The 27,616-nt window shown below is 40.2% G+C and overlaps 1 protein-coding gene across 2 annotated transcripts in view; it reads left to right on the top strand.

Annotated features, from left to right (window-relative positions):
- JADE2 (jade family PHD finger 2) overlaps nt 1-21,642 on the top strand; it is a 228,710-nt gene extending 207,068 nt beyond the window's left edge. For both annotated transcript variants that reach the window (XM_063292296.1, XM_063292294.1), the window contains exons 11-12: nt 12,648-12,776; nt 15,721-21,642. In XM_063292296.1, the coding sequence (XP_063148366.1) occupies nt 12,648-12,776; nt 15,721-16,613 (1,022 nt within the window). In that variant the 3' untranslated portion in view covers nt 16,614-21,642. The remainder of the gene's footprint in view (nt 1-12,647; nt 12,777-15,720) is intronic.
- The last annotated feature ends 5,974 nt before the right edge of the window (nt 21,643-27,616 follow it).

Raw genomic sequence — 27,616 nt, 5'->3', positions numbered from 1 at the left:
TAGTCCACAACTTGTACATTTTTTTGTTGTTTTCAACAAGAATGCCGAACCCAAAACTCCAGCTATGTAACATCCAGAATAAGCATCTGGCTGTTTGGCAGGGTGTTCAGCCAGTTATGTTTGTGGCTTTGGAATCTTCTCAGTAGCCATCACATGGTTCAGGTTTCTTTAGGACTGTCTGGATTACATTCTTTGCTGAAATTTGAGGACCTTAGAAATGGGAGCCCTGAAGAATATCTGGATTTCAATCAACTGATAATTACGTAGATTTGAATTTTGTATATTAGACTACCGACAGGAAGCTCTGGCATGGGCTGGTCCATGAAGTCACGAAGAGTCGGAAGCGACTAAATGAATAAACAACATATTAGACTATTTATTTCAAGTGAGATGTTCAGATCCACTACCTTCAATTTTGCAATACTAGAAAAAATGATATTTTGATGATATTTGATATATAGTCTGTTGCAGGAAAAGCAACTATTGTTCTTGTGACATCTTTGTAACACATGTTTCTGTGGAATACAATTAATTCTCAATTATGGGTTGAGAATGAGACACTGGGGCCAAAACATTATGAAATGCAAAAGTACAGCCACAGCTCTGTGACATTTCCGTTTATATCCCAAATGTACCCATGATAAGAACATCTGACACCTCTTAAAATTGTTAAATTAGACTGGTATAGCTAGAAAGATAATGTTGTCAGAGCGATCCGCAGTTGTGAATGGGTTATTCTATTCTTATCTTGTAAGCATTGGGGATTACACATAGAAATGTCACAGTCTTACTGCTTGAATTTCACAGCCTTATTGTTTACAGTGTTGTCAGGAACTAGATATATAGGTAGACCTTTCTGCCAGAAAAGTATCATAACTTTATGCTTTTAATAAAACTTGCCAGAAAATGCTTACCTTTTCTTATCAAAAAAGGATGCTCATAACAGTAAACTTCACAAATGTTTCTTCACTTAAAAAAAAGAATATACAGATTGTCCTCGCTTAATGTACACTAGCTCAGTGACCATTCAAATGACAGTGCTGAACAAGGGGGACTTACGACTGGTCCTTGTAGGTTGCGGCCAATGCAGCAGCTCCATGGTCACGTGATCATGATTTGTGTGCTTGTCAACCAGTTTGCAATTAAGACATTGCAGTGTCCTACAGTTGGGCAGTCATCATTTGCGATCTTCACTGCCAGCTTCCGACAAGCAAAATCCATGGGGAAGCTGGCAGGAGGTCGCAAATGGTTATCATGTGACCGTGGGATGCTGGGACTGGGCAGGATTTGCCTAACGATGGCAACTGTAACTGCCATTGTAAGTCGGTGCAGTCACATGATGTTGCACATTATGACTGTGTTGCTTAGTGACAGATTTCCTGGTCCCAATTACCACTGGTAAGCAAGGACTACCTGGAAGCCAGAATTAATTAAGTTGCAGAGGCTACCGTTAATTTAATCTTAGTTGTTCTGTGCTGGCTTGTGGCTAATTAGTAACTTAACCCTGTTTATAACAATGTCTCATAGGACAATCATACCTGCTCTTTATACATAGTGTTTGAAGTAGCATTGGGGTTCCTTCCAAGAAAAACAATTGTTTGCATAGTTGCTGTTGTTTTTCTTTTGGAATTAACCTCTTTTAACCTACAAGGGAGCACTAGAGGGTTGCCACTCAAGATAAGAAGATCACATCTATGCATGGAATGTCACCAATATATTCAATTGAATGGTTCATCCAATGCACAGTTTTTTGGTAAATATACAAATGTAAGATGAATCTAAAATATAAACTCATAATTTAACCTTTTAAAATAAAAAGTACAATCTGTTCAAAAGTTAGTATGATGCCATCTGTTTAAAAACTCAACAGATGATCTTCAGTCCTATCCTTTCTTAATGAAGACTTGACTTCACTGCAGCTTGGCATTCAAAAGAGATGATAATTGTTTGAAAGATCAGCATCAGTGGTGAGCCATGATAGCTAAGGGGATAGAAAAAGTATTTCTTTGAATATTAGTAGAGGCTGAAAACAAGCTGCAGTTGAAGGTGATTCCTGACTGGTTGTTTTTTGGAATACAGTAGATTGCTTACCTGCTGATCCTTTTCTGATCCAGCATCCATACTACCACCTTTGTGTGTGTGTGCTTTCAAAACACCCTTGACTGCCTGGACAAGTCTAAGCAATTTTCTTGGCAGGATTTTTCGGAAGTGGCTTGTCGATACCTGAGGGGGCTGAGAAGAAATGGCTGGCCCAAGGTCACCCAACTGGCTTTGTGTGTAAGATGGGACTAGAATTCATGGTCTTCAGGTTCCTAGCCTGGTGACTTAACCACTACACCAAACTGGCTGTCTATGTCCCCTGCCTCTGGTGAATTAATATTCTAGGTTACTTTGATCATACGCATCACTCTTAACATTTTTATTATTTTACTTTTTAATTTAGAGGTATAGCCATTTCTAGGTTACAGCGATTGACTGAAATCTTGAGTGAGATGAACACACAGTTTAGACATCTGTCTTCTTATCCTAGCATGTAATGTGGCATTGCTTTTCCTTTTTTTACTTGAGACAGCTAATAACCTTTCCATTCCTAAAAATTATGATTTATGGAATTCAGAATTGGAAGATCCTTCAGACAGTCCATCATACCCTAGTCAGCTCAAGACTGAATTACTGTAATGAGCTCTACTTGGGGCTGTCCTTGAAGACCATTGGGAAGCTACAGCTGGTCCTGTCAGCCTTATAAGATAGACCAGACTAGGAAACCAATGTCATGTAGGTCTAAAACTACTTTTATTGGCACAGCTCTAGTAACAGAGTCTTGCAAGTCTGAATGTGCTTCCCCCTCTCTCGCTTTACCTTTGTATGAATTTGGGAGGGGCATGACTGAGACATTTATTCAAATTAGTTTCTTGGAATGGGCTCAAGCCACACTTGTCTAGGCCTTGGGGGGAGAGGGTGATTGTGGAAGGCCTTTTTTTTTAATGGTTTTCTTTGGTTTGTTTTGATGACTTTTGTTTTTGATTACTTCCAGTCTGTTGTATGGGAGTCAGGCAGCCTATGAATTAAATAAATAAATAAATAAAGTTGTGTGTAGCTAAATTACCTGACAAACAAACTATCCTTGTATAATTGGGAGGAAGAAAAGGAGTGCGTTTGGCATGAAAAGCTGGTGGCTGCTGCCTCAGTGGCCCCTCTGCACTTAAAAGGGCTGCACTGAAACTGCTCAACTGGCGGAGCCACTGCTAGCCCATATAGCCCCTTCTTGCCCTCTTCAGAATCACACTGGAAAAATGCAGCCAGGCTGCTGGGAAAGCTGCAGCCTGCTTGGCCCAACCCCACTTGCCTGCATTTACAATGGCATGCCTGACTGGCCACACCCAGGCCTTCAGTGCACATAACTGCATCCATAGCAGGCAACTTTAACCTCACCTTTGCCTTATCAAGGATGTGACTATGCCCATAATTGGCCTGCTTAACCCACTTTGTGGGCGAACAGAAGAGAATGGAGACTGCCAGCTTTAGCAGCAACAGCTATTACTGCTATAAGACAGCAAAGCTTATTGAAACATCCAGCTGACAGGACAAGACTGACAGTAAGCTATAAGAACCCTGTTTGCAAGGCTGCTGGGAACTCAGTTTGATGCTTGGCAGCTATCCTGCTTAGAACTGATTTAGGTCTGGAGCATGGTAGCAACCCCACCTCACAGCTGATGCAAGCAAGGCAAGATTACACCCAAAGTAGGCAAGTATCCCTAATGGAAGGCAAGAATTGAACCCACATTAACATTGGAGAACTTAAAGGGCCAGAAAGGGTTATGCCAGAGCCCTAGGACCTGGCCAGGCTGATCATTACTTGGAAGATTATGTTAATCCTATTCGGTTTATCCAGAATAAACTGCATACAAGGGACAGTGGAGAAAAGGGGGCTACAAGCTTGTATTGGCAAAATCTTGAATCATGATAAAGATCTTTAAAAGCATCCACTCAGGCTCCAGTTATAGTCAAAAGAACCCACTCACAGTAATTACCCTTGGCATTAAGTGGATCTCTGGGAACAACGGATAATGTAATCACTCCATCAAAGATATGGGCATTTCATAGCAACTTTTTATTCTACTTCGTCTGCTCTGGATTACTCTGAGCATCGATTAGTCAGAAAGCCCTTATCCAATCTGTGACATGGTAAACCTTAAATGAGTGTTTATAAACCATAATGTGGCCAAGCCAGAATCAAACAAAATATGTAATGTCATTATGTGGATTGTTTTAGCTTGGTATGTTGGATGGATAATCATAGCAATCCTGTGGCTATGCTTGTAATGGCTTAGCATGTAAGATGAATACAATCTCTGACTCTTCCACCTATACTGGCTTGATTCCAGAATTTGATTTGGTGTTTGTTTGTTTGTTTCACAGAATTCACACAACAGAGCATGTAAGCAGACTTGTCAAATAAAGGAAAGTGTTGGTTATGTAAGTTGTGATGGTGCTCTTGTGCTTTCAGCCACACTATATTATGCATAAGTCTCATTTAGATTAAAAGTACGCTACTGTGAATATGCATGAGAAAAAAAATACTCCACCAGCTAATTTGGTGGCTGTTTCTGCCAAAATAAGCAGTCTGCAAGAATATTGCAGCCACACATGTGATTCACATGGCAGCTTCCATGCTGGGTTCATAATTAATCAGGTTCTTCAGTGCAGGTGTCTTGTTTTGGGGGCCCAGCCAATGGTTTATATTTGCCAGAAGAGGTGCTGAGCTGACTGGACTTGAGTTTAATTTTCTGTCTGGGTTGAAGTTGAGACTTTATTGCTAGCCTCAGGTGATATAGACTTCCACAAAATAAAGTCTGTGTGACACACTTTTCTACTGGAAAAGTTTTTTTGTTCTTCCTGTTAAGTCAAGTGGTGTTTTAGTCATTACCTTCTTCCTGAACCTACTGTACCAGCCTGGGAATTCCCAGTGGGTCTCGCATTCAAGTAGTAACCAGGTTCAACCCTACTTAATTTTTTCAAGACCAGCAAGGTGTTCCTGCCTTCTGTGACTTCGAATCATAAAGTTGGGATTTAAGATTTAGGCCGCCTGCTGGTCTCTTCATCTATATTTTTACAAATCAGAAGGAAGTAATTTAAAACTGTAAAGTAGAATTGAGATAAAATTGAATGTTTTTTTCTCTAACACAGAGAAGAATTTCATTCAAATTTGTCTTCACACTTCATTACGTACTAGATAAGCCTATGCCAATTATTTTCATATTTATTTTCTGTTCAGAATATCATTGGGCAAATAACTCTTGCTCATTTTATTTTTTCATATAATTCTGTATTCGCAGAGGTCACAGGGGCTGTTAAATAAATTGAAGAAATACATAGGACTTAAATGTTGCTCTTGTCATGAGCACTGATGGTGAGCTGGAAGGGGCCTCTATCAAGGGGGGAAAACGCATGCGTAGTACTGAGGAGTTGAGCAGCCATTCAAAGAGACACAGATCAGACCCGCCTTGACTTTTGGGGTTGATCTGTCTGGGTTTTTCCCACGCTTCTTCAGTTTGTTAGGATTCTGTTTTATGTAGCAGTAATAAACACTAGAGACCTACTCCTCGTCTCAGCGTGATTCCTGACTGTTAGGTAAAGGTAAAGGTTTCCCTTGACATTAAGTCCAGTCGTGTCCGACTCTAGGGGGCGGTGCTCATCTCCGTTTCAAGCCAAAGAGCCGGCATTTGTCCGTAGACCCCTCTGTGGTCATGTGGCCGGCATGACTACATGGAACGCCGTTACCTGCCCGCCAAAGCGGTACCTATTAATCTACTCACATTTGCGTGTTTTCGAACTGCTAGGTTGGCAGGAGCTGGGACTAGCAACGGGAGCTGATACATAGCACAGAAGCCTTTTTTGTCCAAAACAGATTGCTTTCTTGGAAATGTGTTTAAAATGGCCTTTTTTACCATCACTTGTGGTTTCTTTGAATATTTGGCTTGTGAAACATGGAGTTATAGAAATCTAAACAGTGCGGCTTTATATTCACATAATATAATTTATTTCCCAGAGCAGGGAATTTTTATATGTGGGAACAGCTATGAATAAGATGCATTCCAGGTGATCTCAGAGTTCAGGTTAGTTCATTTGGGAGCAAGCAAGTCTTAGGATATTCTTAACCAAAGCTACTTAGAGCTGTAAGGATTTTCAGGATTTGAACTGAACCTAGAAATATCAGCCTATGCAGTTGAAAAAAAAATAGTCTTGGGTTGCAGCCTTTTTGGCTCTCTTGCTTCAACATCCTATTTAGTGGAGGTTTATGAAGATTTTCCAAGAAAGGGAAAAGAAGGTTCTTCCCTTGAAAAAGGAATGGACAAATTGGAAGAGATGGGGCATACATTTTACCTGTTTGTTTTTCATGAACTTTGAAAAATGGGAAATTTGTTAAGACTATTCTGGGAAAGCTTTAATAATAGGAATAAATTCTGAAACATGCTCTTCGTGGTGTGTTGCTATCACAACTAATATTTATTGAATCAGAATGTCCCAGTAAATACCTCTCTTGTTGGAAATATTTGTAAATGTAACTGTATCCAAGAAAGACCTGCTGATGCTTCCTGAAATATTGCTTGGTGTACCATTTCATGAGTTGTGACAAAAATTGCTTCATGAGCCTTGTTAGTTGCTGAGCCTGCCACCGTATGTTTCTCTTAAAAACATCAGATGCACTGCATGATATGCCACATGGAGCCAGCACTGATCCTCATGCATATGGCTCATCAATGGTTGGTACAGAAGATTAGGACTAGCAGGATGATTAAAAGTTGTTTTCCTTTGAGAGTGATTAGGAAATGCATTGTTTTGCTTCTCAGTTTCTGAGTGCTGTATTTCACTCATCATCTCTGTTGCAGGCACTAAAGGCCGGGGATATGTCATCTGTAAACCAGAAGTAGCCTTTCCCATCATGGATCCCTCCAGATGTTTTGGTTTATAGTACCCATCCATCAATCCCAAGATGCCCTAGAGAGAAAGATGTGAAATATGGCTGGTTTCAATGCACCCTGCTCCATATTTCTTGTTCTGTTACTCTTACATTACCAACAAATTCAGAACCAAACTAGATAAGGAAACACAGATCCGTTACTGGATTTTCTGCCTCTGAGTTCTGGCAAATAAGCATGGAGGCTCGGGAAGGAGGAGGAGCCTGGATCATTAACCCTTTTCCCATGCCATTTTCCTAATGAAAATTGCTTCTCTCCAGAGCTGCTGTTCTCCCAGCTCTGTTTCCAGTGAGACTTTGTGTGTAATCAGCCTGCATATATACATTTCTGTAATGGGACAAATAGCAGATATAAGGGGTAATTATGCCCTGGAAATGGATCAGGGAGTAGAAACATTTTCCCCTCCTCCAGTGCCACTGAATCAGCCTCTATCTCTCTTGCTGATGTTGTGTTATATTTTCCTCTTTGTCCAGTCTGGCTCTCAGATATCCTACTTGAAGGAAATACACTACAACATTCAGGTGTTGCCTTCTTCAGAGCCTAGATCAGAAATTGCAGGCTTCATATCAACCATTTTTAAAAGGAGTGAAAATACAAAATTAATAATGGACTGCTGGCAGAGTTTTTGGTAAAGCAGCTTTTCTAATGGAAATTAGTAGATTGAAATAAGAAACATTTTATACCATATTTTACTCACTGTACTTCACTGTATTTTTATGCCTCTGTGTATTTTGGGGAACAGAGATAGGTGAACTTTGCTTTTTATTATGGCTACAGAAAACGGTTTGAAACATTTCCTAGCAGACTACTGTGTGAATTATAGCCCTATGAGTGGCATTGTAAAGAAATGCAAGCCTGAACGATGCTGATAGGCTTTGAAGATCTGCTGAGCATCCTCATTTCCAATATCCTTATGTTTAGTATTGGTAGTATTGGTATAGTTACACGACTTGGCCTGTTGTCCTGCTGCATTGTTCAGATTAACCCAAGTTGTCTCTTCCCTCTCCTGCACAGAGGGAAAACATGTTGTCCTTTATCATTGGCCTAGTATAGGTTTATTAATTACCGCATGCCATCCTAGTTAATGTACAAAACCGTGGTAGAGTGTATTTGGCACATTGACTCCTCTCAAAGCTGAACTTGGTGGTTGATTGTGTGGCTGATGAATAATCATACAGGCAGGCAATGTTTCCTAAAGCTGGAAGGGTTGCCAGTCTGAAAGCTGCTTTTCCCTTATCTATCTTCTGTGAACTGAAAAACAACCCTCTAGTTGTCAGGCTTTGAAATGCTGCTGTTCCTTTTGACAGACTTCTTTTTCAAAAAGTCTAGCATTGATATTGTTGTTTGGAAGCATTGCACCATCTAAACAAAGCCATATATTTTATTTGTTAAGTCAAGTGAAAAATGTGTCTGCCCTTCTCCAGTTCGTTGGCAGGAACTGAGCAAACATCAATTTTGCTTTTCTTTTCTTCCTGGAAGTCAGTTCAGTAATTGTAAGAAAAATCTTTGATTGGCAAGCCTGCAAATATAAATCCTTTATAAAAGAATAATAGCGGTTTATTAACTGACTTCAAGAAAAGCCTAATTGCTTTAAGCCGATAGTAGTTAACTCCAGTATTCTTCTTGTGATGGCAGCCAGTTCTGGAGGCTTAGGACTAAGTTCATAGTGGCATGACCTATTGGTGTGACTGTGGAGACCACTGCTCTGTTTTCATCTTGGTAGCTCTAACCACAAAGTAGCAGCTAAAGGCAATTGACTTGCATTAAGCAAAAACTTCCAAAAGTGGGTACTTTATAAACTGCTGTCTAGCATTACATCAAGGCCTCTTGAGATAAGAGAGACAAAACCACAGCATGTTTGCACTCCCGGTAAGCTGTTGATATTGCAGCAAAAACCTATCCATGGATGGAATCAGATACACACATTTGTTTCTCCAGTATCAGTTTGGCACCATAATACAGACTAGTCGTGAAAATTCACACTCCACTTTTAAACATCTTCCTTATGCACCTATTGAAATCAATAAGAGCGAGAATGCTCAGCATCCCAATGAGGTAAAAGCTTGAAGTAGTTAGAGCAATAGTTAACAAAGTGTGAGTGTAAGTAATCCAAGAAGAAAAATGAAGTAGTCCTAACCATTTGTGGGGGAAAAGAAGAAAATGGCAGACCCAGTTGCTATTGCTTGTAAGGGGAAGATGGCTTGAGAGGGCAGCAAGGAGAAAAGCTGAGAGAAAGGAAGTCATCCAGTGCAGCTAGAGAAGGCAGTGGGGATTCCTGGATAGGAAGAGGTGGGACCTGACACGGGGAAGAAGAAACAGAAGACAAGAATCTCAAGACTCTAGGGCAGTGTCTCTCAGCTGTGGCAAGTTTAAGATGGGTGGAGGAATGCTGGCTGGCTGGGGAATTCTGGGAGTTGAAGTCCACCCATCTTAAGCTTGCCAAGGTTGAGAAACACTGCTCTAGGAAGGATTAAGAAGGCCTGTGAGTACAATACTTGCCAGAGGATGGAGAAAAAGCATAGATCGTTCTGACAAGGACAAAATGGAAGTGTCGGACTGGCTTGACTCTCATGATTTCTGGAATTTCCTCCTCGGGGAAGCCCAGAAGTCTTGATTGCATCCTCATCCAAAAAATTAGCCAAATGTTTCTACTGTAGCAGGTAGTTGGAGAGCAGGACAGATTTAATTTTAAACTGACTGGTTTTATTGCTCTGCTGTTTTGTGTTGCCCTGTAGATTTATTAGGCTGCTATTTTAAATTAATTGTTAAGCATTTATTGATATTTTGTGACCATTTAAAATTGGATTTTAATTGTTTTGTAATTTAATACTGTAAGATGCCCTGAGGGGCCCGTTCAGGCAGTGTAGCAGGATATAAGAATAATAAATGTCCTCATGTGCAACCCTTACTAAACTTTGGTCCAGAAAATGTGTGTTTAAATGGCTAGCAGTGTTATCTTCATAAACTTGTTTTACCAATTTAATTGCCAACCAAACATTTGACCTCACACACGAAGGAGTCAAAGCTAGTGAAAACTGAGAAAGCTACCTTACTTCAAGTCAGACTCAAACTATTTGTATGTTAGCTCAGCACTATCTACTCATACTGCTCGAAGTTCACTAGCTAAGATCTTTCACATCAGTTGCTAGCGGGGGATGTCCAAGGTTAAACTTAGTACCTTAGGTAGGCAAAGCACATTTTTTATCATTGGACCATGGTCCCTTCTGGCACTATCCAACTGAATCCATTATGGAGCTTTACAACCTTCACATCTTTTTTTACCTTAGCCCTTCATAATCTCAAATCCTTGTTCTGAAAATGATTAACTATGGGCTAAGATTCAACTGAAAATGTGGAAATTGCATTGAAATGGTACTGTAGTCTTATAGAAGGGATAATAACTACATGATGTGCTCTTGCAAAAACTGTAATGCTTTATTGACCCAAATACAAAATGCATAGTCTAAATAACGACTTGAGAATCTCAGTAAAGAGGAACCACCGGAATTTAAAATAACATTATTGGGTTTAATTCAGATAGTCCACCTAATGTTCTTAATTCATTTAAATAATGAGGCTTTAGTATCCAACATGTCATAGAAGAAGCTTCTAGATAGACAGCCAGACAGAATATTACAATCTGTGATTCATGGAATTAATAGATGTGCAACACTCATTTGATTACAAGGGCAATGCTTCATGTAACCAATAATCATTGTAATATCGATTAAGGATACATACCCTGTTCAAGGACGGCTTGGATGATAATCCATGCTCTGGCAACCTCGCATCTAGATTCCTGCATCATACTAGATGTGTATCTGCCCCTGAAGATGACACAGAATCTGTCAGTGGTACAGAGTGTGGCAGCAAAGCTGCTATCAAGAGTTTCTCTTTGAGACCATACAATCCCAATCTTAAAATTAACGCTTTGCCTGCCTATACATCACTAGTCTGACTTCCACATTTTTTAGTAATGATCTTCAAAGCACTTAAAAGGTTTAGGATCTTGATACTTACGGAAGCACCTCTTCCAGCACATACCTCTCTGAACGTTAACAGCTGCAAGGGAGGGCCCTCCTAAGGATTTCACAGTTGAGAGTGGTATGTCCCAAGCTGAGAGAAGGCTTTCATTTGGGCCCCTGGTTGTAGAGTGCCATCCCACGGAGACCAAGGTGGTGCTGTTCTTACCTGCCTCTCAGTGCCAGGTAAAGACCTGGCTTTTAGTTCCTCATTCTGGAGTCCTGACCTGACTCTGTCTGTTCTTCCTTGAGCGGTTCTCTAATATCAGGAATCTGGTAGCATCTTTTCAGACTAAGAGGTTTTATTAAAAGGCCTAAGCTTTTGTAAGCTACAGCTCATCAAATGCAAATGGTTCTCTGTATTATTCCACATTTTTATTTTTATTTTGGGACTAAGAGTCCCAGTGTTGACTCCTGGTGACTGCCTGGACAAGTCCCTGCAGTTTTCTTGGCAAGGTTTTTCAGAAGTGGTTTGCCATTGCCTCCTTCCTAGGGCTGGGAGTGACTGGCCCAAGGTCACCTAGCTGGCTTTTTTTTTTTTAGATTTGTTTATCTCTCCTTTATTATTTTATAAGTAACTTAAGGCAGCAAACATACATGATACTCCTTCCTCCTCCTATTTTCCCCACACTAACAACCCTGTGAGGTGGATTGAGCTGAGAGAGAGTGACTGGACCAAAGTCACCCAGCCGGCTGTCATGCCTCAGGTGGGACTAAAACTCTCAGCTGGCTTTCATGCCTCAGGTGGGACTAGAACTGTCAGTCTCTTGGTTTCTAGCCTGGTGCCTTTGCCACTACACCAAACTGGCTCTCTGATTGCACTTACTTACTTACTTACTTACTTACTTACTTACTTACTTGTGATTGCACTTACTTACTTATTTATTAGATTTGTCACCACCCATCTCCTCCGAGCAGAGGAACTCTGGGCGGTTTACAATATAAAACAATAAATATATAATAAAACTTCAATATAAAACACACTATAAAACAATTTCACAGAACTACCAAATATAATAAAATCCAGATGGCTGTGATCTCATTCAGTCATTGTATAGGAGGGGCACTTCAAGGCACTAGCCAGCCCCAAGTATGACTATTCTCCTCCCTGCCCCAAGCCCGGTGACAGAGCCAGGTCTTCAACTTCCTCCAAAAGGCCAGGAGCGATGGGGCTAATCTCACCGCGGGGGGCAAGATGTTTCAGAGGGCGGGTGCTACTGCAGAGAAGGCCCGCCTCCTGGACCCCACCAGATGGAATTCTCTTATCAACGGGGCCCGTAGCATGCCCTCTGCATGATCGGGTGGGACGGGCTGGGGAAGAGGCGGTCGTTTAAAATTGTTAGCTTGTTTTACTTGATTGTACTGTTTTACCTGGTTTATTTTACAGATTGTAATTCACCATAAGATATTTTGAAGAGTGGGAAGGAAGCCAATGTTCTAAATTAATAAAATAAGCGATGCCTTCTCAAGTTACGAAGTCTACCTGTTGCTTATGTTTTTAATGTATTTTGATATGCCATTTATTGTGTCACCAGGTTAGGGAAGATTATCACGGAAATCTGTGTGGTCACTAAGTCAGCCCGAACTTGATAGCAAATAATTATTTATTGTGTTGTTAATTCATTCTATTTTTAAATTTGAACAGAGCAAACTGGGAGGAGAACAAAAGGAAGGAGAAGTGACCCAAAAAGGAAAGGAAGAGATGATAGGAAAAACAGTCCTGAGAAGAAAGAAAAAAGAAAATCAGGGAATGAGTTAGTACTAGGACAGCTAGGTAAGTTTAGCTTCAGAATGTATGTTTGAAACCTATCAAGCATTTAGAGTCACATAGATGAGGGGATTATAAATGCTCAAAATATTTTCTGAGAAATAAATGTTTAACAGTAAGTATATTTTCATATTCATTCTACCTTCCACCTACATTCATTGGGGCTATACAAGATAATTTTTGAAAAAACAATTCACAAAAAAGCTTTGTGTTTTTCTCCTCAGTTTTATATTCATAGTAGTCTGTGTCAAATGTATAGGGCATAATATTTTGCAAACTGCAGATGGCATTCCTCTGGGCAGAGTGCTCAAGTATATAATGGCTGTTCAGCTATAGATATTCTTGGATGCAGCTGTTTAATTGGATCATTTAGGTTGTGACACAGAAACTATCACAGTTGCTCTTATGCTGGAATAGACTTTGTGGTCTGTGGGCACCAGTGTGCTAGTGGATGTGTCTCTTGCCACTTGCCAGGGCTGTGCTACTTAACTTCATTTTTATTTGCTTACTCGTTTATAGATTGTTACCTTTTCTTCTGTAAAGGCCTCTGGATTCCATGTAGACCATCTAGAAGCCTTAGAAAATAAAAGCTGTGGAGTACTGCAGGCCAGTGCTGTATTTTGAACAGTGCTGCAGGCCAGTGTCCATGTATCCAGAGAAAAGAGCATGGTGCATGGAGAGAACAGGCATGATTTCATGGGGCTAATGGAAAGGGCAAACCAACTGTAAATATGTGTTTTGGATTGGCCATGTTCACCATTATGGCCCCTGTATGAATAGGCAAGCTCCCTCTCTCCAACAGCATCCATTTGGTAAAAATGACCACAATTGCTCCTCTGCCCTGGTGGATGACTGAATGGCTGATGCTAGAGAAGGACCAGGACTGAGGCCAAGATTAATTAGATTTTATCTTTCAGCAACTCTCCGTGCACTTACATGTGATACTGTTCAGAACAGACTCTTCAATTTAGGGATTAGAATCGTTATGTATAGAGTTAGTTGATTCCAGATTTCACTGAGTAACTGCTGTTAGATTCCATGAGATATATATGCTGAGATGCTATAGAATTTTACACTTTTTCCATTATTATTTTTTAACAGCATCATCCATACTTTAGGTATGCTTGTAATACAACTCTGCTTCTCTTTTACTTTTGAGAATATTACATTTAGAAGGGCTAAATCAGCAGCATCAGTCGGTGACTGAGAAAAGGCTGCACAGGCATCAATAGGCTGAAACTAAGTTCAGTGGCAGAGATATTATTAGAGTATGGTTCATCTATCTGCAATAATGGTTCAATTCTAGATGCAGTTTCACATGTCTTTAAACAGAACTGGGTTGCTCCTTAAGATGGGTTTGGATTGTTGTCAGAGGCTGACAGATAATAGTGGCAGGGACCAGAACTTTGCCTTCCTTTCCAAAGCCCCATCTGCTGACCTAATCTATATTAGGGAGCTACTTCTTCAAATCACTGGGAGCATATGGCCCCCTTGAAACAGCTTTACCCATTGCGAAGGGCAAGAGGCAAGCAGAGCTCCAGGAAGGCATTGCTTCAAAATGCAGGGACTGTCTTAAAGGAGAAGTTTCACTCTTTGGGGATTTCATTCCCTCTTCACCTTTCTCATTGATGAAGGCAATGAGGAAGAGAAGCTACAGAGAGTTTTGGCTTCCATGTCCTTGGAAAGGTGAGGAATGAGTGAAAACATCCCAAAGTCCTGAAAAGGAGGAAGAGGGGAAGGAGGAGGAGGACAAAACATACATTAGGATGCAAACTCCACCCTGTATGTACTTGAATGCAGGTGCCTAAGGGGTAGAGAGAGTGTCTTGTGACCTCACTCCACATGTTTTGTCATTTTGACAAAAGCTTGGCTTGCTATGAGGACACCACTGCTTGAAAAGACTGTTAAACAGAAGGGAGGGTTGGCTTTACTTGACACGTGTGGGCTCCCCAGCTCTGTTCTGACATCTGCTGATGGAGAACCTCATCATTTCAGGTCTGTTGTTGGGAATGGTTTAGAGAAATAGCATGTTCATAGTGATCCATGCTCTATAGCCTCCAGATTAGTCCGTGGGAATGCACAGAAGTCCAGCGACAGTTTGGAAACTGCAAATTAAGACAATCTCCCAGGCTGTTAATAGGGTCCAGTTGCTGTGAGAGCATTTCACAATGATTACATTGGCTCCCAGTGTATTTTTAGTTCAAACTACTGGTGTTTACCTTTAAAACCTTTCACAGTTTGTGCCTTGCTCTTCAAAGCATTGTAAGATCCACTAAGATCTTTTTCAGAAGCTATCTTCCAGGTACCGCTGCTATCTGAAATAAAGCAAGTTTCAAATGTGGAAAGTGCTCTTTTTGGCAAGGTGTCCAATTTATAGAATACTTTCTGCCAAGAGATTGGCTGTTCCCTATCCTTGCCCTGTAAGTGAGATTACTTGGTTATTTGGATTATCCTTTCATTCTCACTGTGTAGTGAGTTCATCCAAATCTGCTATTCAGTGTTTTCCATCTCTCAAGAGCTGGAAGCCTGCTTACCAGCATTTTTCCAAATCATTGGAGTTTTGTTGTGCCTTAAAAACTAGCAAATATATTACAGCATTAACTTTTAGAGATTTCAGTCCTTTAATTATTATTCATGCATGCAATTTCTATCTCACATATTCATTATTGAAAACAGTATCAAAGAGGGTGCATGGAATATTATTAAGGTAAGAATATATACACTGGAAAGGGCATTATTTAACAGTGAGGCAAAAGGAAAATTACATTCAGAAGGTACAGTGACCATTTGACAGTGGCTATTCACAAAGTAGTTGTTAGATGTGATTCAGTATTCTTGCATTATTGAACTTATTTCTTGTATTAAGACAGTGCTTAAATTTATAAGGAGATGAAAAAAATTAATGTCTGACTTTTAATGCATTCTATGTTTCTGCCCATTATTTTAATAGGTTTGTCAACTTCCTTTCCCATTGCCGGGACCTTCTTCAACAGCTGGTTGGCTCAATCTGTACAGATCACCACTGAGAACATGGCAATGAGTGAGTGGTCCTTGAACAATGGCCATCATGAAAACACTACCCCAGGCCTTTCTGAAGAACTTTTACAAGATGAAGAGACCTTACTAAGTTTCATGATGGATCATTCCTTGAAGTCCCCATTGAAACAGAGTGACACAACTAAGAAAACTAAGAGTAAAATTCGAACGCACACTAAGAAAAAACCAGCAAGAAATGGCTTAAATGCCCTCTTTAAAAGACATCAAGAAGAGGATTCAAATAAATGGACTAACAGCAGTTATTTGGCAGATAATACTATGAAATCTTTATCCCATGATTTAAGAAATGGAAAGGCAGAGAAAAGTATGGACAAACTTCAGTCAGAGCGCAAAGGGGTATGTGAAGTGAAAAAGACATCTAAGAAGGGCTCTTCTCATCCTGCACTTCCTCGTCCAAAAGCAAATGATTCTCAAGCATCCCAGAGTCTCATAAATAACCTAAACAATGATGAGGATATAATGAAATACACCCCATCTGATCCTAACTCTCTGGTTCAAGTGCCTGATTCAGTAGGTAGTGTGAAAACAGTGGTGAGGTTCAAATTACCGAAAGAAGGCAAAGGGACTCACAGACCACAGAACAAGACCCCTGAGATGCTTCATGGACCTCCAGAAAATGAAAAATCAAAGGTTATCTTACATCCTTTTGACAATGAGACTGACGGCTACTTTTCAGATGCAGAAATGAGTGACTCTGACACAGAATCTGGAAGTGGCAGAGGGCACCATAGCCAGTTAGATTCAGGAAATGAGGATAATTTCAGAATGAGTATTTTAGCATCTTAATGCACCTCTAAGACCAGTCATGACAGCTTTGTGAGGCCTAAATCCAGTTACAACTGCCATGTCCAATTTCACCTGATATCATAACAAAGGGTTTTGATTTGTTACTTTGTTTTTAATTTGTATATATAATTCAGAAATGAGCACTGTTGTTGCCTCTCTCTATATGCTTGAGAAACAGCTCCAAGCTTCACCAATTTAGACTTCTATACAGTCACAGTAGGTAGCCCTTGTTACATGTATATCCTGGATACGTAGAATGTAAGCATACACGTTATTAGGGACATCAGTTTTCTGGGAGCAAGCAGGACATCCCAGATTTTAATGAGGTCGTCTGAGATTGCCAGTGTCTGTTGTTCATGCAGGGATGACAGTTTTATGGGCATTACTTAAGCATATTGATTTCATGACCTGCCAGACATTACTGCCTATTTTAGGGCAGATTTCAGAAGGGGAATTCTGCTATGGAAGCCAACTATATCCATACAACGTAATGGAAAAGTAAAAATGGATGTTCGTGTGTGTGTGTGTGTGTGTGTGCGTGTGTGTGTGTGCATGCGTGCACCTGCACATGCATGTACCCATGTGCAGGGTTTGCCAGTGTGTGTGCGTGTGCAAGTATGAAGTAAAATAAGCGATTCTTTTTTTTTTTAAAGAAGCACAACAAGCTTATTTGAAGAAAGCACTTAATGGGTAGAGGAATACAACGTTGTATTTAGGGTCTGCTAAACCTTGTTTTTCTTCCTCCTTTTCTTTCTCACCTCTTCAGTTCAATCAGGGTCCAAGAGGCAAGAACCAAGATTTAACTATCACTCCAACTATCAGCTGAGCAGCCCTATAAAGATTCATCCAAGGCTCTCAGTAGATAGAATTACAGATGCATGCTAAGGCTGCTCTGCTCCCTCGGTATTTTTCCAGAGTAATTTGGGGTATTATTTATACTACTCATGGGTAAAACCTAAACCTTTGGTTATTGGAGCCATTCCCATGATTTCCTCAGGTAAATTAAAATAGCCTAGTATGGGCCAAACAAAGATTAGAAGAAGAAATGTTTCCATTACTCAGCGGGGGAACTTACTCAAATGGCTTCAAAGAGGTCCAATCTGTGCTTTCATGATAAATCAGTAAATCTCCATTCATATGTTCAGGAGCTGCTTCTGTACAGTCGCAATCACTTGGTTGAAGAGGCAGCATCATTGAGAAGCAACTGAAGCATTTGCCTTTCCCATGTTACTTGTTTCTATAAACACTAATTAAAGTGATGGCTTTCCCCCTTTCCTTCCTTCCTTTCAAAGTAAAAACTTATTAGTGAGCCATCAACACATCCTAAGAGGGTGATTCACAGAAGTCAGCATTCTAAATATTTCAATAATATTGTACATCAGATGTTTCTAATAAGCCTTAAATGTTGTTCAAAAGCTGGTGTGACTTATGAGTCATGCAGATTTCCAAGTTTGCACTTCATTACACTATTGATTCAATTTTGGCTTCAAAGGTTACCGTCAAGGTTTTGAGGTTTGCTACAGGCTTGATGGGAATGGCCCCAGTGTAAGCTCAGGGAAGTAAAACAAAAAGAAAAGTGAAATTCACTAAACATTTTTGCTGATGGTAGGTGACTTTTAAATGCATGTGTGAGTATATATGTATGTGGTACATGCACACATATACATAACCTCACATATGCACACTGGGACATTTTCAAACTGGGGGAGACAAACATCTTGCAGTTCTGATGAATCTGTGAAATTATATTATGGATGCCAAAGAATATAGTAAAATAGCACAGCCAGAAACCGGAAACTTGCTATGAACAAAAGCTGTTGAGTAACTAAAGGACTAAATCTGTATTCATGACCCAGTTTGCAAGCTTGCTGAAGATGATGCTTTCATCATTTGAACCACCTCCCACCATTGTGATTTCTGATGTTCCTCGTTCACTGCAGTCTGAGCGATACTGGTTTTTTGTTCTGTGATGCCATATACTGGCGATACTTCATTGTTAGAAGGTCACATTATTTTTACCAGCCTTCTGAAGTCCTTAATACTACTCCAGTTGAGCTATAATTTAGAGAAAATCTATTCTGAAAAGAAAACAAAATCAGTTGCCAAACACACGTCAGTGTTTTACTGATACAAGTTTTGTTTGCAAAATTATTTTTCAAAAGCTCTGACCGAAATGGAACAGTTCAATGTTAGCCTAACCTATATGGATTGGCAAGTAAATTCTGCTCCATCTTCAAGGCTTGGTATGTTCAGATAATGTTAAATACAGTAAATAGGACTTAGTTTTATCTTATCAAGCTTGCTAGGCTTTAGCTACAATATCCTAGTTATGTCATACAAATAATCAATATGCTGCCTTTAATGGACCTTGCTTCCGTGTGCTTCAGTTCAACTATTGCTTTAAAAAAAGAGAAAAAAATCCAGAAATCTTGCTGTATGCAGCTTCATTTGCCAGCTACCGCATTACTTGCTTGCTCACTCAATACAGGACAGCAAAAGGGGTAAACTTTAAAGAACAACCAAACTAAAGCAACACCTGTCTTCATTTGGATGATGTATAGAAGGATGGGACACTCCATTTTTACTGTGAATAAGATGCTATTATGAAAAAAAGCCCTTTTTAAAAAAAAAAAAAAAAATTGAGAATCTCATTGAATGTTGCTGACTCAGTCTTCCTTAAAACTGAAGGGAACAAGATAGCCTCTACTCACGTGGGACTTCACGGAGTCGAGTGGAATTTTGGAGCACAGCCTTTCTGCATGATATGCTCATATTGCTTTAGCTATCATGATTAAAAGTTTAGAAGGCTACACTGGGTTTGTATGGAGAATAAGAACTGTACGTGGGAAAATGGACATAGACTTCACAAAGAAGCAGGAACTCAGCATGTTCCCAATTACTTTAATTGCCCTTCCCCTTACAGAAATGGTTTGACTCCAGAGGGGCTTCTGTCAGCAAGTAAGAGCTGTGTTTTCACTGATTGCCTCCTACAGCTCTCTCCCTCGTAAGTGGTACGTTACTGAGGGCTTGCAGCAGATAGCCGGAATTGGTAAAAATCCACACACAAACCTCAGGCGTTCATTGAAACCTTATGGGGAAGTGTATAAGCTCTTTCTGTGAATGATAGAACGCGGTAAGGTTAGGGTTCATGAAGTGTATGTATGTTTGCAAGTGCTGAGGAATCGGTTTGGATTTTTTTAAGATGCTCAGAAGTAATGTTCACAAGCATTCACAATGTCTCCATAGCTACAGTGAAGTCCAGTAAGTGCCTTGGACTTGATTTCAGTCTGAACCCCAGCAGCTGTTGTAAATGTAATGTGTAGGGGGCTCAACTTCTCTTAGCTCAGGGGCTGCACCCGCTTTGGGCAGTGTGCTGAAGGTTGCAGTCTAAAAGCGGGCAGGGCCCGGGCCCCATTGGCAGGAGGGAAGCTGGGAGCTTAAAGAGGTAAAGTGAGTGCCTTAAGCATGTACAAGGTATAAGGCGCACAGTTTGCTTCCAAATCCAAACTGCCCACTCTGAAGGCCATAAAAGGGATGCTGGCAGGCCATATTTTTATTTTATTTTATTTTATTATTATTACCCCTGATAATAGTGCTGCCGTGAAGTGGAGCAAACACTGTGAAATGCTCCAGATGGCTAATTCAAAGTTGTCTCTAGTATATGAGGCTTGGTATATTTAGCTAGCTGTCCAAGGGAGTTGCTCATAGCACAGGGCATTGCTAAAAAGACAAGTGTTTTGTCACAGTCAAGATCCAGCTCTGAATTACTTAAAATCCATTCTTTTGAATTGTTTCCAGCAGTGTCTATGTTAGCTCCTGCTCAGTTGACAGCTATGTGCATATTAGTCAAAACCCTTTTAAGGAGAATGCCAATCTTCCTTTGCTACGTAGCACCTGCCTCTTTTCTTGTAGAAACTAGAGATTTGCATAAACAAAAAAGGAATTGTATGTGAAAAATATTTTTGATGCATTATAAATGTATTTTGAAATGAACAGAAAAAAAGCATAAATGGTCTATTTTATTACATAAAGGTCTTTAATCCAATAATGTGTGAACTTCAGGCATTGACATTTGCACTGTAAAAGGTGAATCCTATTAGCATCATGATTATGTATTAACATGGCTATAGTAAAGCTCATTTTTTGTTCATTAATAAGGATCAAACATTGCTTTTGAAACCTTAGATTTAAATGGAATGTTTTCAAGTCCAGTTTTGGAATATGCTCAAACACACTTTCACCTTAAATTTTTGGGAACGGGGTTTTTTTGTGGTGTATTTTGAATCTTTTGTTGATAGTTATTTTGTCAGCATTTTTAAAGAAACAGGTTTGGCAGTGCTTTTCCTCAAAGCACAATGGAGAATTAACCATTTCTCCCAAAGGGGGGGAAAGGATAGAATTCATTCCTGCCTGTTCTTGTGACCTGTCATGAGACTCCATTTCCTGTTACTAGATAGGTGTGGCAATTTGGTTGTTCTTTAAGGAAACTCTTGCACACTTTGGTCCATTCCACACTGACACAATATAGGCCCACTCTGTATCAGTTACAGGAAACAATATGAATGTCACAGGAGGCAAAGGCCTTCTGTTTTCTTCGTTTCAAAGAAAGTGATGTGCCATTTGTTAATATAAAAGAGAAATATTGAAAATATATTGAAAAGAGCAATTTTAAATTATTTTTGGCTTATGTTGCAATATTTATTTTCTTGTATTAGAAATTCCTTTGTAGAGAAAAAAATGTATTTTTCATTAATGCAAAACCTATTTCTCCTTTTTGTACATTTTCCATGTTAGTTAATCCTTAAAGCAATATAATGTATTACGGTTGTTCTGTGTGAAAGCTGTATTATGCATGCTGTTTGTGTTGCCGTGGAATAGGTCTGTCTGCCATAATTTTCATCATGTTTCGATTCAGTGTATGCTTTAATACACATTGGGACCATGCCCCATTTGCTTATGAAAAAAGGAATACCTTTGCATTCTTCAATGTGTTAGCAAATGCAGTCAATAAAGATGTGTTTTCTGTGTACTTTGGTCTGAATATTGAATATTTAGCAGCCCAAGTTATCTCACTATTAAAGGAAACCATCCTTTTAATATGTCCATAAGTGCTTTAGAGTTTAAGAATCTATGCAATATGAATTAGTTTCTATCAGGATGGATGGCATCATTCAATTTCAATTTCTTAATTGTGTGGTCATGTGTGCACCACAACTCAGTGAACAGACAAAAAAAAGCTGCAGAGTGATATGAGCTACTCAGTTCAATAGCTTAGGAACAGAAAGGGATGTCTCAAAACCAGAGCAGTGAGTGAACAAGATTCTTAAGCAGAGGAAACTGTCTATTTTTGAATATTTTCTATTTCACTGAACACTCCAGTGACTGTTTGCACTCCTGACTGAGCCTTTACACACAACCCAGAGAGCAAGAATTAAAGTAGCATGGATTATGTGTTTTTAATGTTTAACTTACAAGACTTTAAATATTGAAACCTAGTGAAGAGGAGGATGAATAAAACGAGTTGATTGCAAAGAAAATGATTGGGTTTATATGACAAGAAACTTCGTTATTAACACTAAACACCTAGGTAGAAAATCATAATTATTTGTAACAACTGAATGTATATGTTCTCTTTTATGTCATCTGGCTTTCAAGTTAAAGAAGACAACAGTACAGGTAGTCCTTATTCATTCATTCATTCATTTTCCAAATTTCTATTACCGCCCATCTCTCCCTAAAGGGTGACCCACTTAACAATGGGTCACACCGTTCTGGCAGTTCCAGTTGCCATCGTTAGGTGAATCCTGCACAGTCGCAGCATCCTGTGGTCATGTGATCACCATTTGTGACCTCCTGGCTTCCACATTGACTTTGCTTGTCAGAAGCCAGCAGTGAAGGTTGCAAATGGCGATCACATGACCGCAGGACGTAATTGCAAGCCGGTTGCCAAGCACCCAAATCACAATGGTGACTGCAGGGATGCTGTGATGGCTGCAACTATGAGGACCTGTTGTAAGTCCCCCTCGTTCAGTGTCATAACTTCAGTCACCAAATGAGCGGTCGTTCAATGAGGTCTACCTGTAAGGTAGTAGAAACATCCCATAAGAAAGAAACATGACCTTGGATCTTCAAAGGCCAGAACACTGGCTATATACAAATAACAGCGGATATGTCATATATATATATGGGCATGAAAACTAAGAGTCCCATTCTGAAGTTAATTTAAGTGGACAATGTATGTCCAGGTAAATGTTTGGAATTGGAGTTATAAACAATGATCAAAACCCAACAGTCCTTCAGGTCTTCAGTTAAGTATAATTCTGAATTCAGTTATGATCAGACACTTAAACCAAGTGAGCTACCAGTAAGATACTTTAGTTGCACTCTGAAAAAAATATTTAATTTACCATTTAAATTAAATATAACAAATGAGATTATTCTCCAATCATAATTTCTCCTCTCACATTTTAAAAATGTAATGAAAACTTCTGGAAAGTTTTGCCTACTTGTGGTTATCTTTGCCTACTTCTGCTGTAGGAGTGGGGGAAGAACAGGTTTTTGTAGCAGCTACCTTCCAGTTCATCAGCTGTTTAGACTCTTGAAATACTAGAAGGCAGTTAAGTCACAGAAATCTAAAAACCTTTTAAGTGAATTGCCTTTTTCCAGACACACACTGCTGCTGCATCTCTAAAACAATGTACTTGGAAATATATTTCACTGATCATCACTGACGGGTCAGCAATACTAGCTTCCAAATCCTGCTTTCTTTTCCATCTATTTGATCTGGCTGGCCAAATATATTGAAAATGGAAATGATTCTGTTGATAGATCTGATGATTTTCTGCTGGGACAATGAACCTCTGAACTAGAATAGATTAGAAGATATGTTTTAAGTGTTCTTGCTTTTCATTAATAGTGACCGTAAATTTTGGAATAGAGGTCCAGCAGGCTTTAAATAATTGAATTCCCCACTCCCAGGCTGGGATTTCTGAATCTGTTGTAAACAAAGCCAAAATCGGACAATACTGTAGTAGAAGTATTGGAAGGCTAAGAGCAAGGCATCCAGTGTTCCAACTCCTATGTTTTCCCACGTCTACCAAAGTATCCAGAGTAGGGCTTGAGGGAAAGGAAACCCCACTTGGGAAGTTTGTTCTCCGCTGTGCTCCGTGCTCTGCTTAGGCACTGACAGTTCTCAGCCTCTGTAACAGAGGAAGGTAGTCTCATGAGGAATGGAAGGTCCCACTTTCCATCTCCAGCACCTACATGCAGGAAAGAAATGGGGAACACTTGCTCCCTTCTTCCTACAAAGGAAGGACGGAAGGAAGGAAAGAAGGAAGACAGTGGATTTGGCAAATGCATGAAATAAAAAAGGCAAAAGATCTAGAACAATGTCCTTGTCAGAACATTGGGCTGGATGAACATGTCCAGACAACAGCTGTATGAAAACTGAGCCCAGGAACTCCTTCATGGATCTATGGTCCCACCTCCACAAGCATTATCCTTCATAAAGTTCAACAAGTTACATAAAGGGACCTGGTGATTCTGGGGACGTTCCCATGCAATTTTCTTGGCAACACAATGGAAGTGGTTCACTACTGCCAAATTCTAGTTTTATAACTTCCCAGTTTAGCCTACAGCCCTAAAATTCCCCATAAGTCTCCAACTACTAACTGGGCCTGATCTGCTTAGCTTTTAGCCCAGGTGTTAGAGCGAGTGGTTATGGCTCCCTCCCTTTGTGTGGAAAAACGACTTTCCTTGATATGGGTGTAGGAAAATTGCTCATTGCAGGATTTGTGGCAGTTGCTTGTTCCCTTTTGAAGATGGGAAAAGGTGAAAGCTTTGAGAAGGTAGAGGTCTCTATTCCACTTCAGGCCCTGGAGCCAGCTGGGAGCCTGGAAGCCTATTCCCTTCCCAAGCTAGATTTTTCCTATGCATGTACAGAGGTCATGGTATCTGGAATATTACTAAAGAAGACTCATAAGACTAATGGAGACACTGGCACCACCACTCTGTTTTTGATGATGGAAAGAAGAGAACAGGATAGGCCAGAGCAGAATAGAGACCTCTCCATCCAGGCTTCATTTATGGAAATGTGCAAACTTTTGCTAACGGGAAGCCTGAAAAAAGATTCTTGGTGGTTTGATGGAGTGAAAGAAACTGTGGAGGAGAAAAAAAAAAAGATAATGATCCCTGCAAAAATGAGGATGAAGGAAAATAATTTATCTTGGTAGCCAGGGAAATGTAGCAGCTACCTCAGGTTTTGCTGTATATACTACAACCTTACAGATAATTCTCCTCAAACAGGTCCACAATACATAAAGACAACCATACAACTAAAAAAGAAAGAAAGAAACCAGCTTCTTATACAGGAAAATAAACATTTTAATTCCAAAAACAGCAAGTCTCTCTACCTGCATCATTCACACCACAGTATTTCTCTCTTTCAGAAATCTTCATACTCAGAAAAGTTCAAGGAAATGATGTCTTGCAGAAAATAAACAAAATCCAAGTAAGAGTTGTCATGTTACAGTAGGAGGTGCCTGGCTATTTTTTGTACAGATGCTCCATGTTATGGTTTACCAGTTTAGGAGTATCCAGGAAAACAAGCAAACAAACCAGCTGCTTCTGGAAAGGAAATGTTAAAATAAACCTTAAGGAGGGTAAACATGATTTGGTCTCATCAAGCTGCTAAGTATGAGCATTAATTAATTTGCCTTCACTATATCCTACAAGGAGCAGCAACGGATATTTTATGTCATGCTTGATTAAATGCTTGCTTGATAGCAACATGTTCCCTAAATGCGGAAAAGATGGTGCTGTACTTGTGCATAAATGTGCCTAATTTGATGAGTCTGTATTTAAGATTTAGTCCTCCCCAGTCAATCCATTTGGAGCAGCCATGCTGGGCACTAAAATAGCATCTTTCTCTCGGATGTCCACGTAGGCCCATAAAATGATGTGCACCTGCTGCAACTTCCGAGAGATGTTTGGAAAACAAATCTACTATTTACCAGCACAGGACCGAGGGAAACATTCCCGATCAAGGGAAGGCAAGGCCTGGCTCACACGCATGTGTTACCATGTCAGCTCTTATGGAGTCTGCAAATTCTGCCAGCAGCCCACAGGAAGGAATCACATTCTGACAGCATGCAAGTGTTCCGTGGTCCCGGTTTGAACGGGACCATCCACAAGTCTTTCTCATCCCGGGAGGCCCCCGCTTCTATACTCCGGCTGTTTTATCAGTGGAGGGCAGCGTTTCAAAAGGAAGCCCAGGTGCACACTCTGGAGTTCTTGAATAAATGCACGCTGATATCATTGGATGGGAATGGAAGGAGGAGGACAAATAATAAATGAGCACCCAGGAGGGAACGTCCTTATTTGTTGCAACAGTGCTGGATTTCTGTGTTCTGTCACTCACTGCTCTCTGTTTCAGGGAAGAAAAAAAAATAGACAAGGGTTATCTGCAGCAGAAGTACGTTAGGAAAGCCTGCCAGTGGCTATGTTTGGAACTGTACTAATCCTGAAATGAACATCAGCAGCCTTTTGCTGCTCTTTGGACAAAGCAGCTGCCAGCATTCCTCCTCCAGAGAGATGGCCTGCAAGAGACGGGGAAGGCGTGAAAAGGGCTCTCGAGTGGGATTAGTTTTGACTTCCCTTGAGAAACGAGGAAGGAAGGAATTAGGCCTGTGGGAAAGAACCCCACAGCAATCCCTTATATCGGTTCTATTCCTGCTTCTCAATTTTATTTTTGTTGTTGGCCCCCCCAGAGTCCTTTTAGAGTCAGGGGAATTATAAATACTATGAAATAAAAGAGTCAGTCAGACAGATTGTTTGCAGCTTAATAACGTGGCGCAGCTGGAAACACCAGCCCAGAGAGCGGCATGAATGATTTCTCCATGTGTCAAGGAGCTGGGATGTCCTCCTTCCTTGTGGTGAAGGCATCTCCTTTCACCCCAGCCCCACACTCAGGTGTGGGAAGAGAAGTCAGATGCCTGCATATTTCACAGCCCTTCTTTGGAGGCACATTAAGATGACTGAGGAGCCAAAACACGATTGTGAAATAACTTGTATCAACACAGAGAAGTTCTTCTGTAAGTTGGCACAAGCAATCTCCCATTCATGACAAAGGACCTAAGGCAGCTGGTCAGTGGATTGGGGCCATAGCACTAGAGGGTTTTCTTGCCATTGATTTCAGCCAGGGAAGATAGGTGGTTTTCCCTCCTTTATAAGTTAATGTTTCCAAAACAATGATAGAATGATTAGTACTATTTCCTTGGATGATGTTTTCAGATGACTGAGGCTGTCAGTTTTGTAGCAAAACTGGGGTCACTGAGAAATAAGACGGATGTATTATCCATAATAAGAGCCAATTTGATGTCATGGTTAAGGCAGTAGGCTAGAAACCAGGAGACCATGAATCCTAGTCCCGCCTTAGGCACAAAGCCAGCTGGGTGGCCAGTCTCTCTCTCAGAGCTCTAGGAAGGAGGCAATGACAAACCACTTCTGAAAAACCTTGCCAAGAAAACTGCAGGGACTTGTCCAGGCGGTTGCCAGGAGTCAAAAACTGACTCAAAGGCACGTGCACACACACACACACACACAAATCCATAAAAAGGCAAAACAAATGTACAAAGTATCCTCTTGTATATGCAGGTAAGTACCTTGTAGTCTTCCTTGATGACAATTTCTTTTCCCTGTAATCTTGCTCATTGAAGACAGGAAATTGGAATGCCAAAGCCCACATTTCCTTTCAATCTGATGCACTTGATACCTCTCACAGAAATAAGGCTGACATTCTTGGACAATTTTTATTCACTGTTGGGTGGGTGATAGAGGAACAACAGAAAATGAATAGCTCCTCAGACTCTGAGGAGATAGAAAGGGAAGGTATTCAACAGTTATCCTGTGATGCTGGTGATTCACATCTCCATAAGGTGAGAAACTAATTAAGCCTGAAGGAATTTAAAAATGAATATAAGGACATCCAGAAGCTAAGAATCGAA

Source organism: Candoia aspera, chromosome 2 (genome assembly GCF_035149785.1).
Source record: "Candoia aspera isolate rCanAsp1 chromosome 2, rCanAsp1.hap2, whole genome shotgun sequence".
Classification (NCBI taxonomy): domain Eukaryota; kingdom Metazoa; phylum Chordata; class Lepidosauria; order Squamata; family Boidae; genus Candoia; species Candoia aspera.
This window is presented reverse-complemented; position numbering and strand designations above follow the sequence as displayed.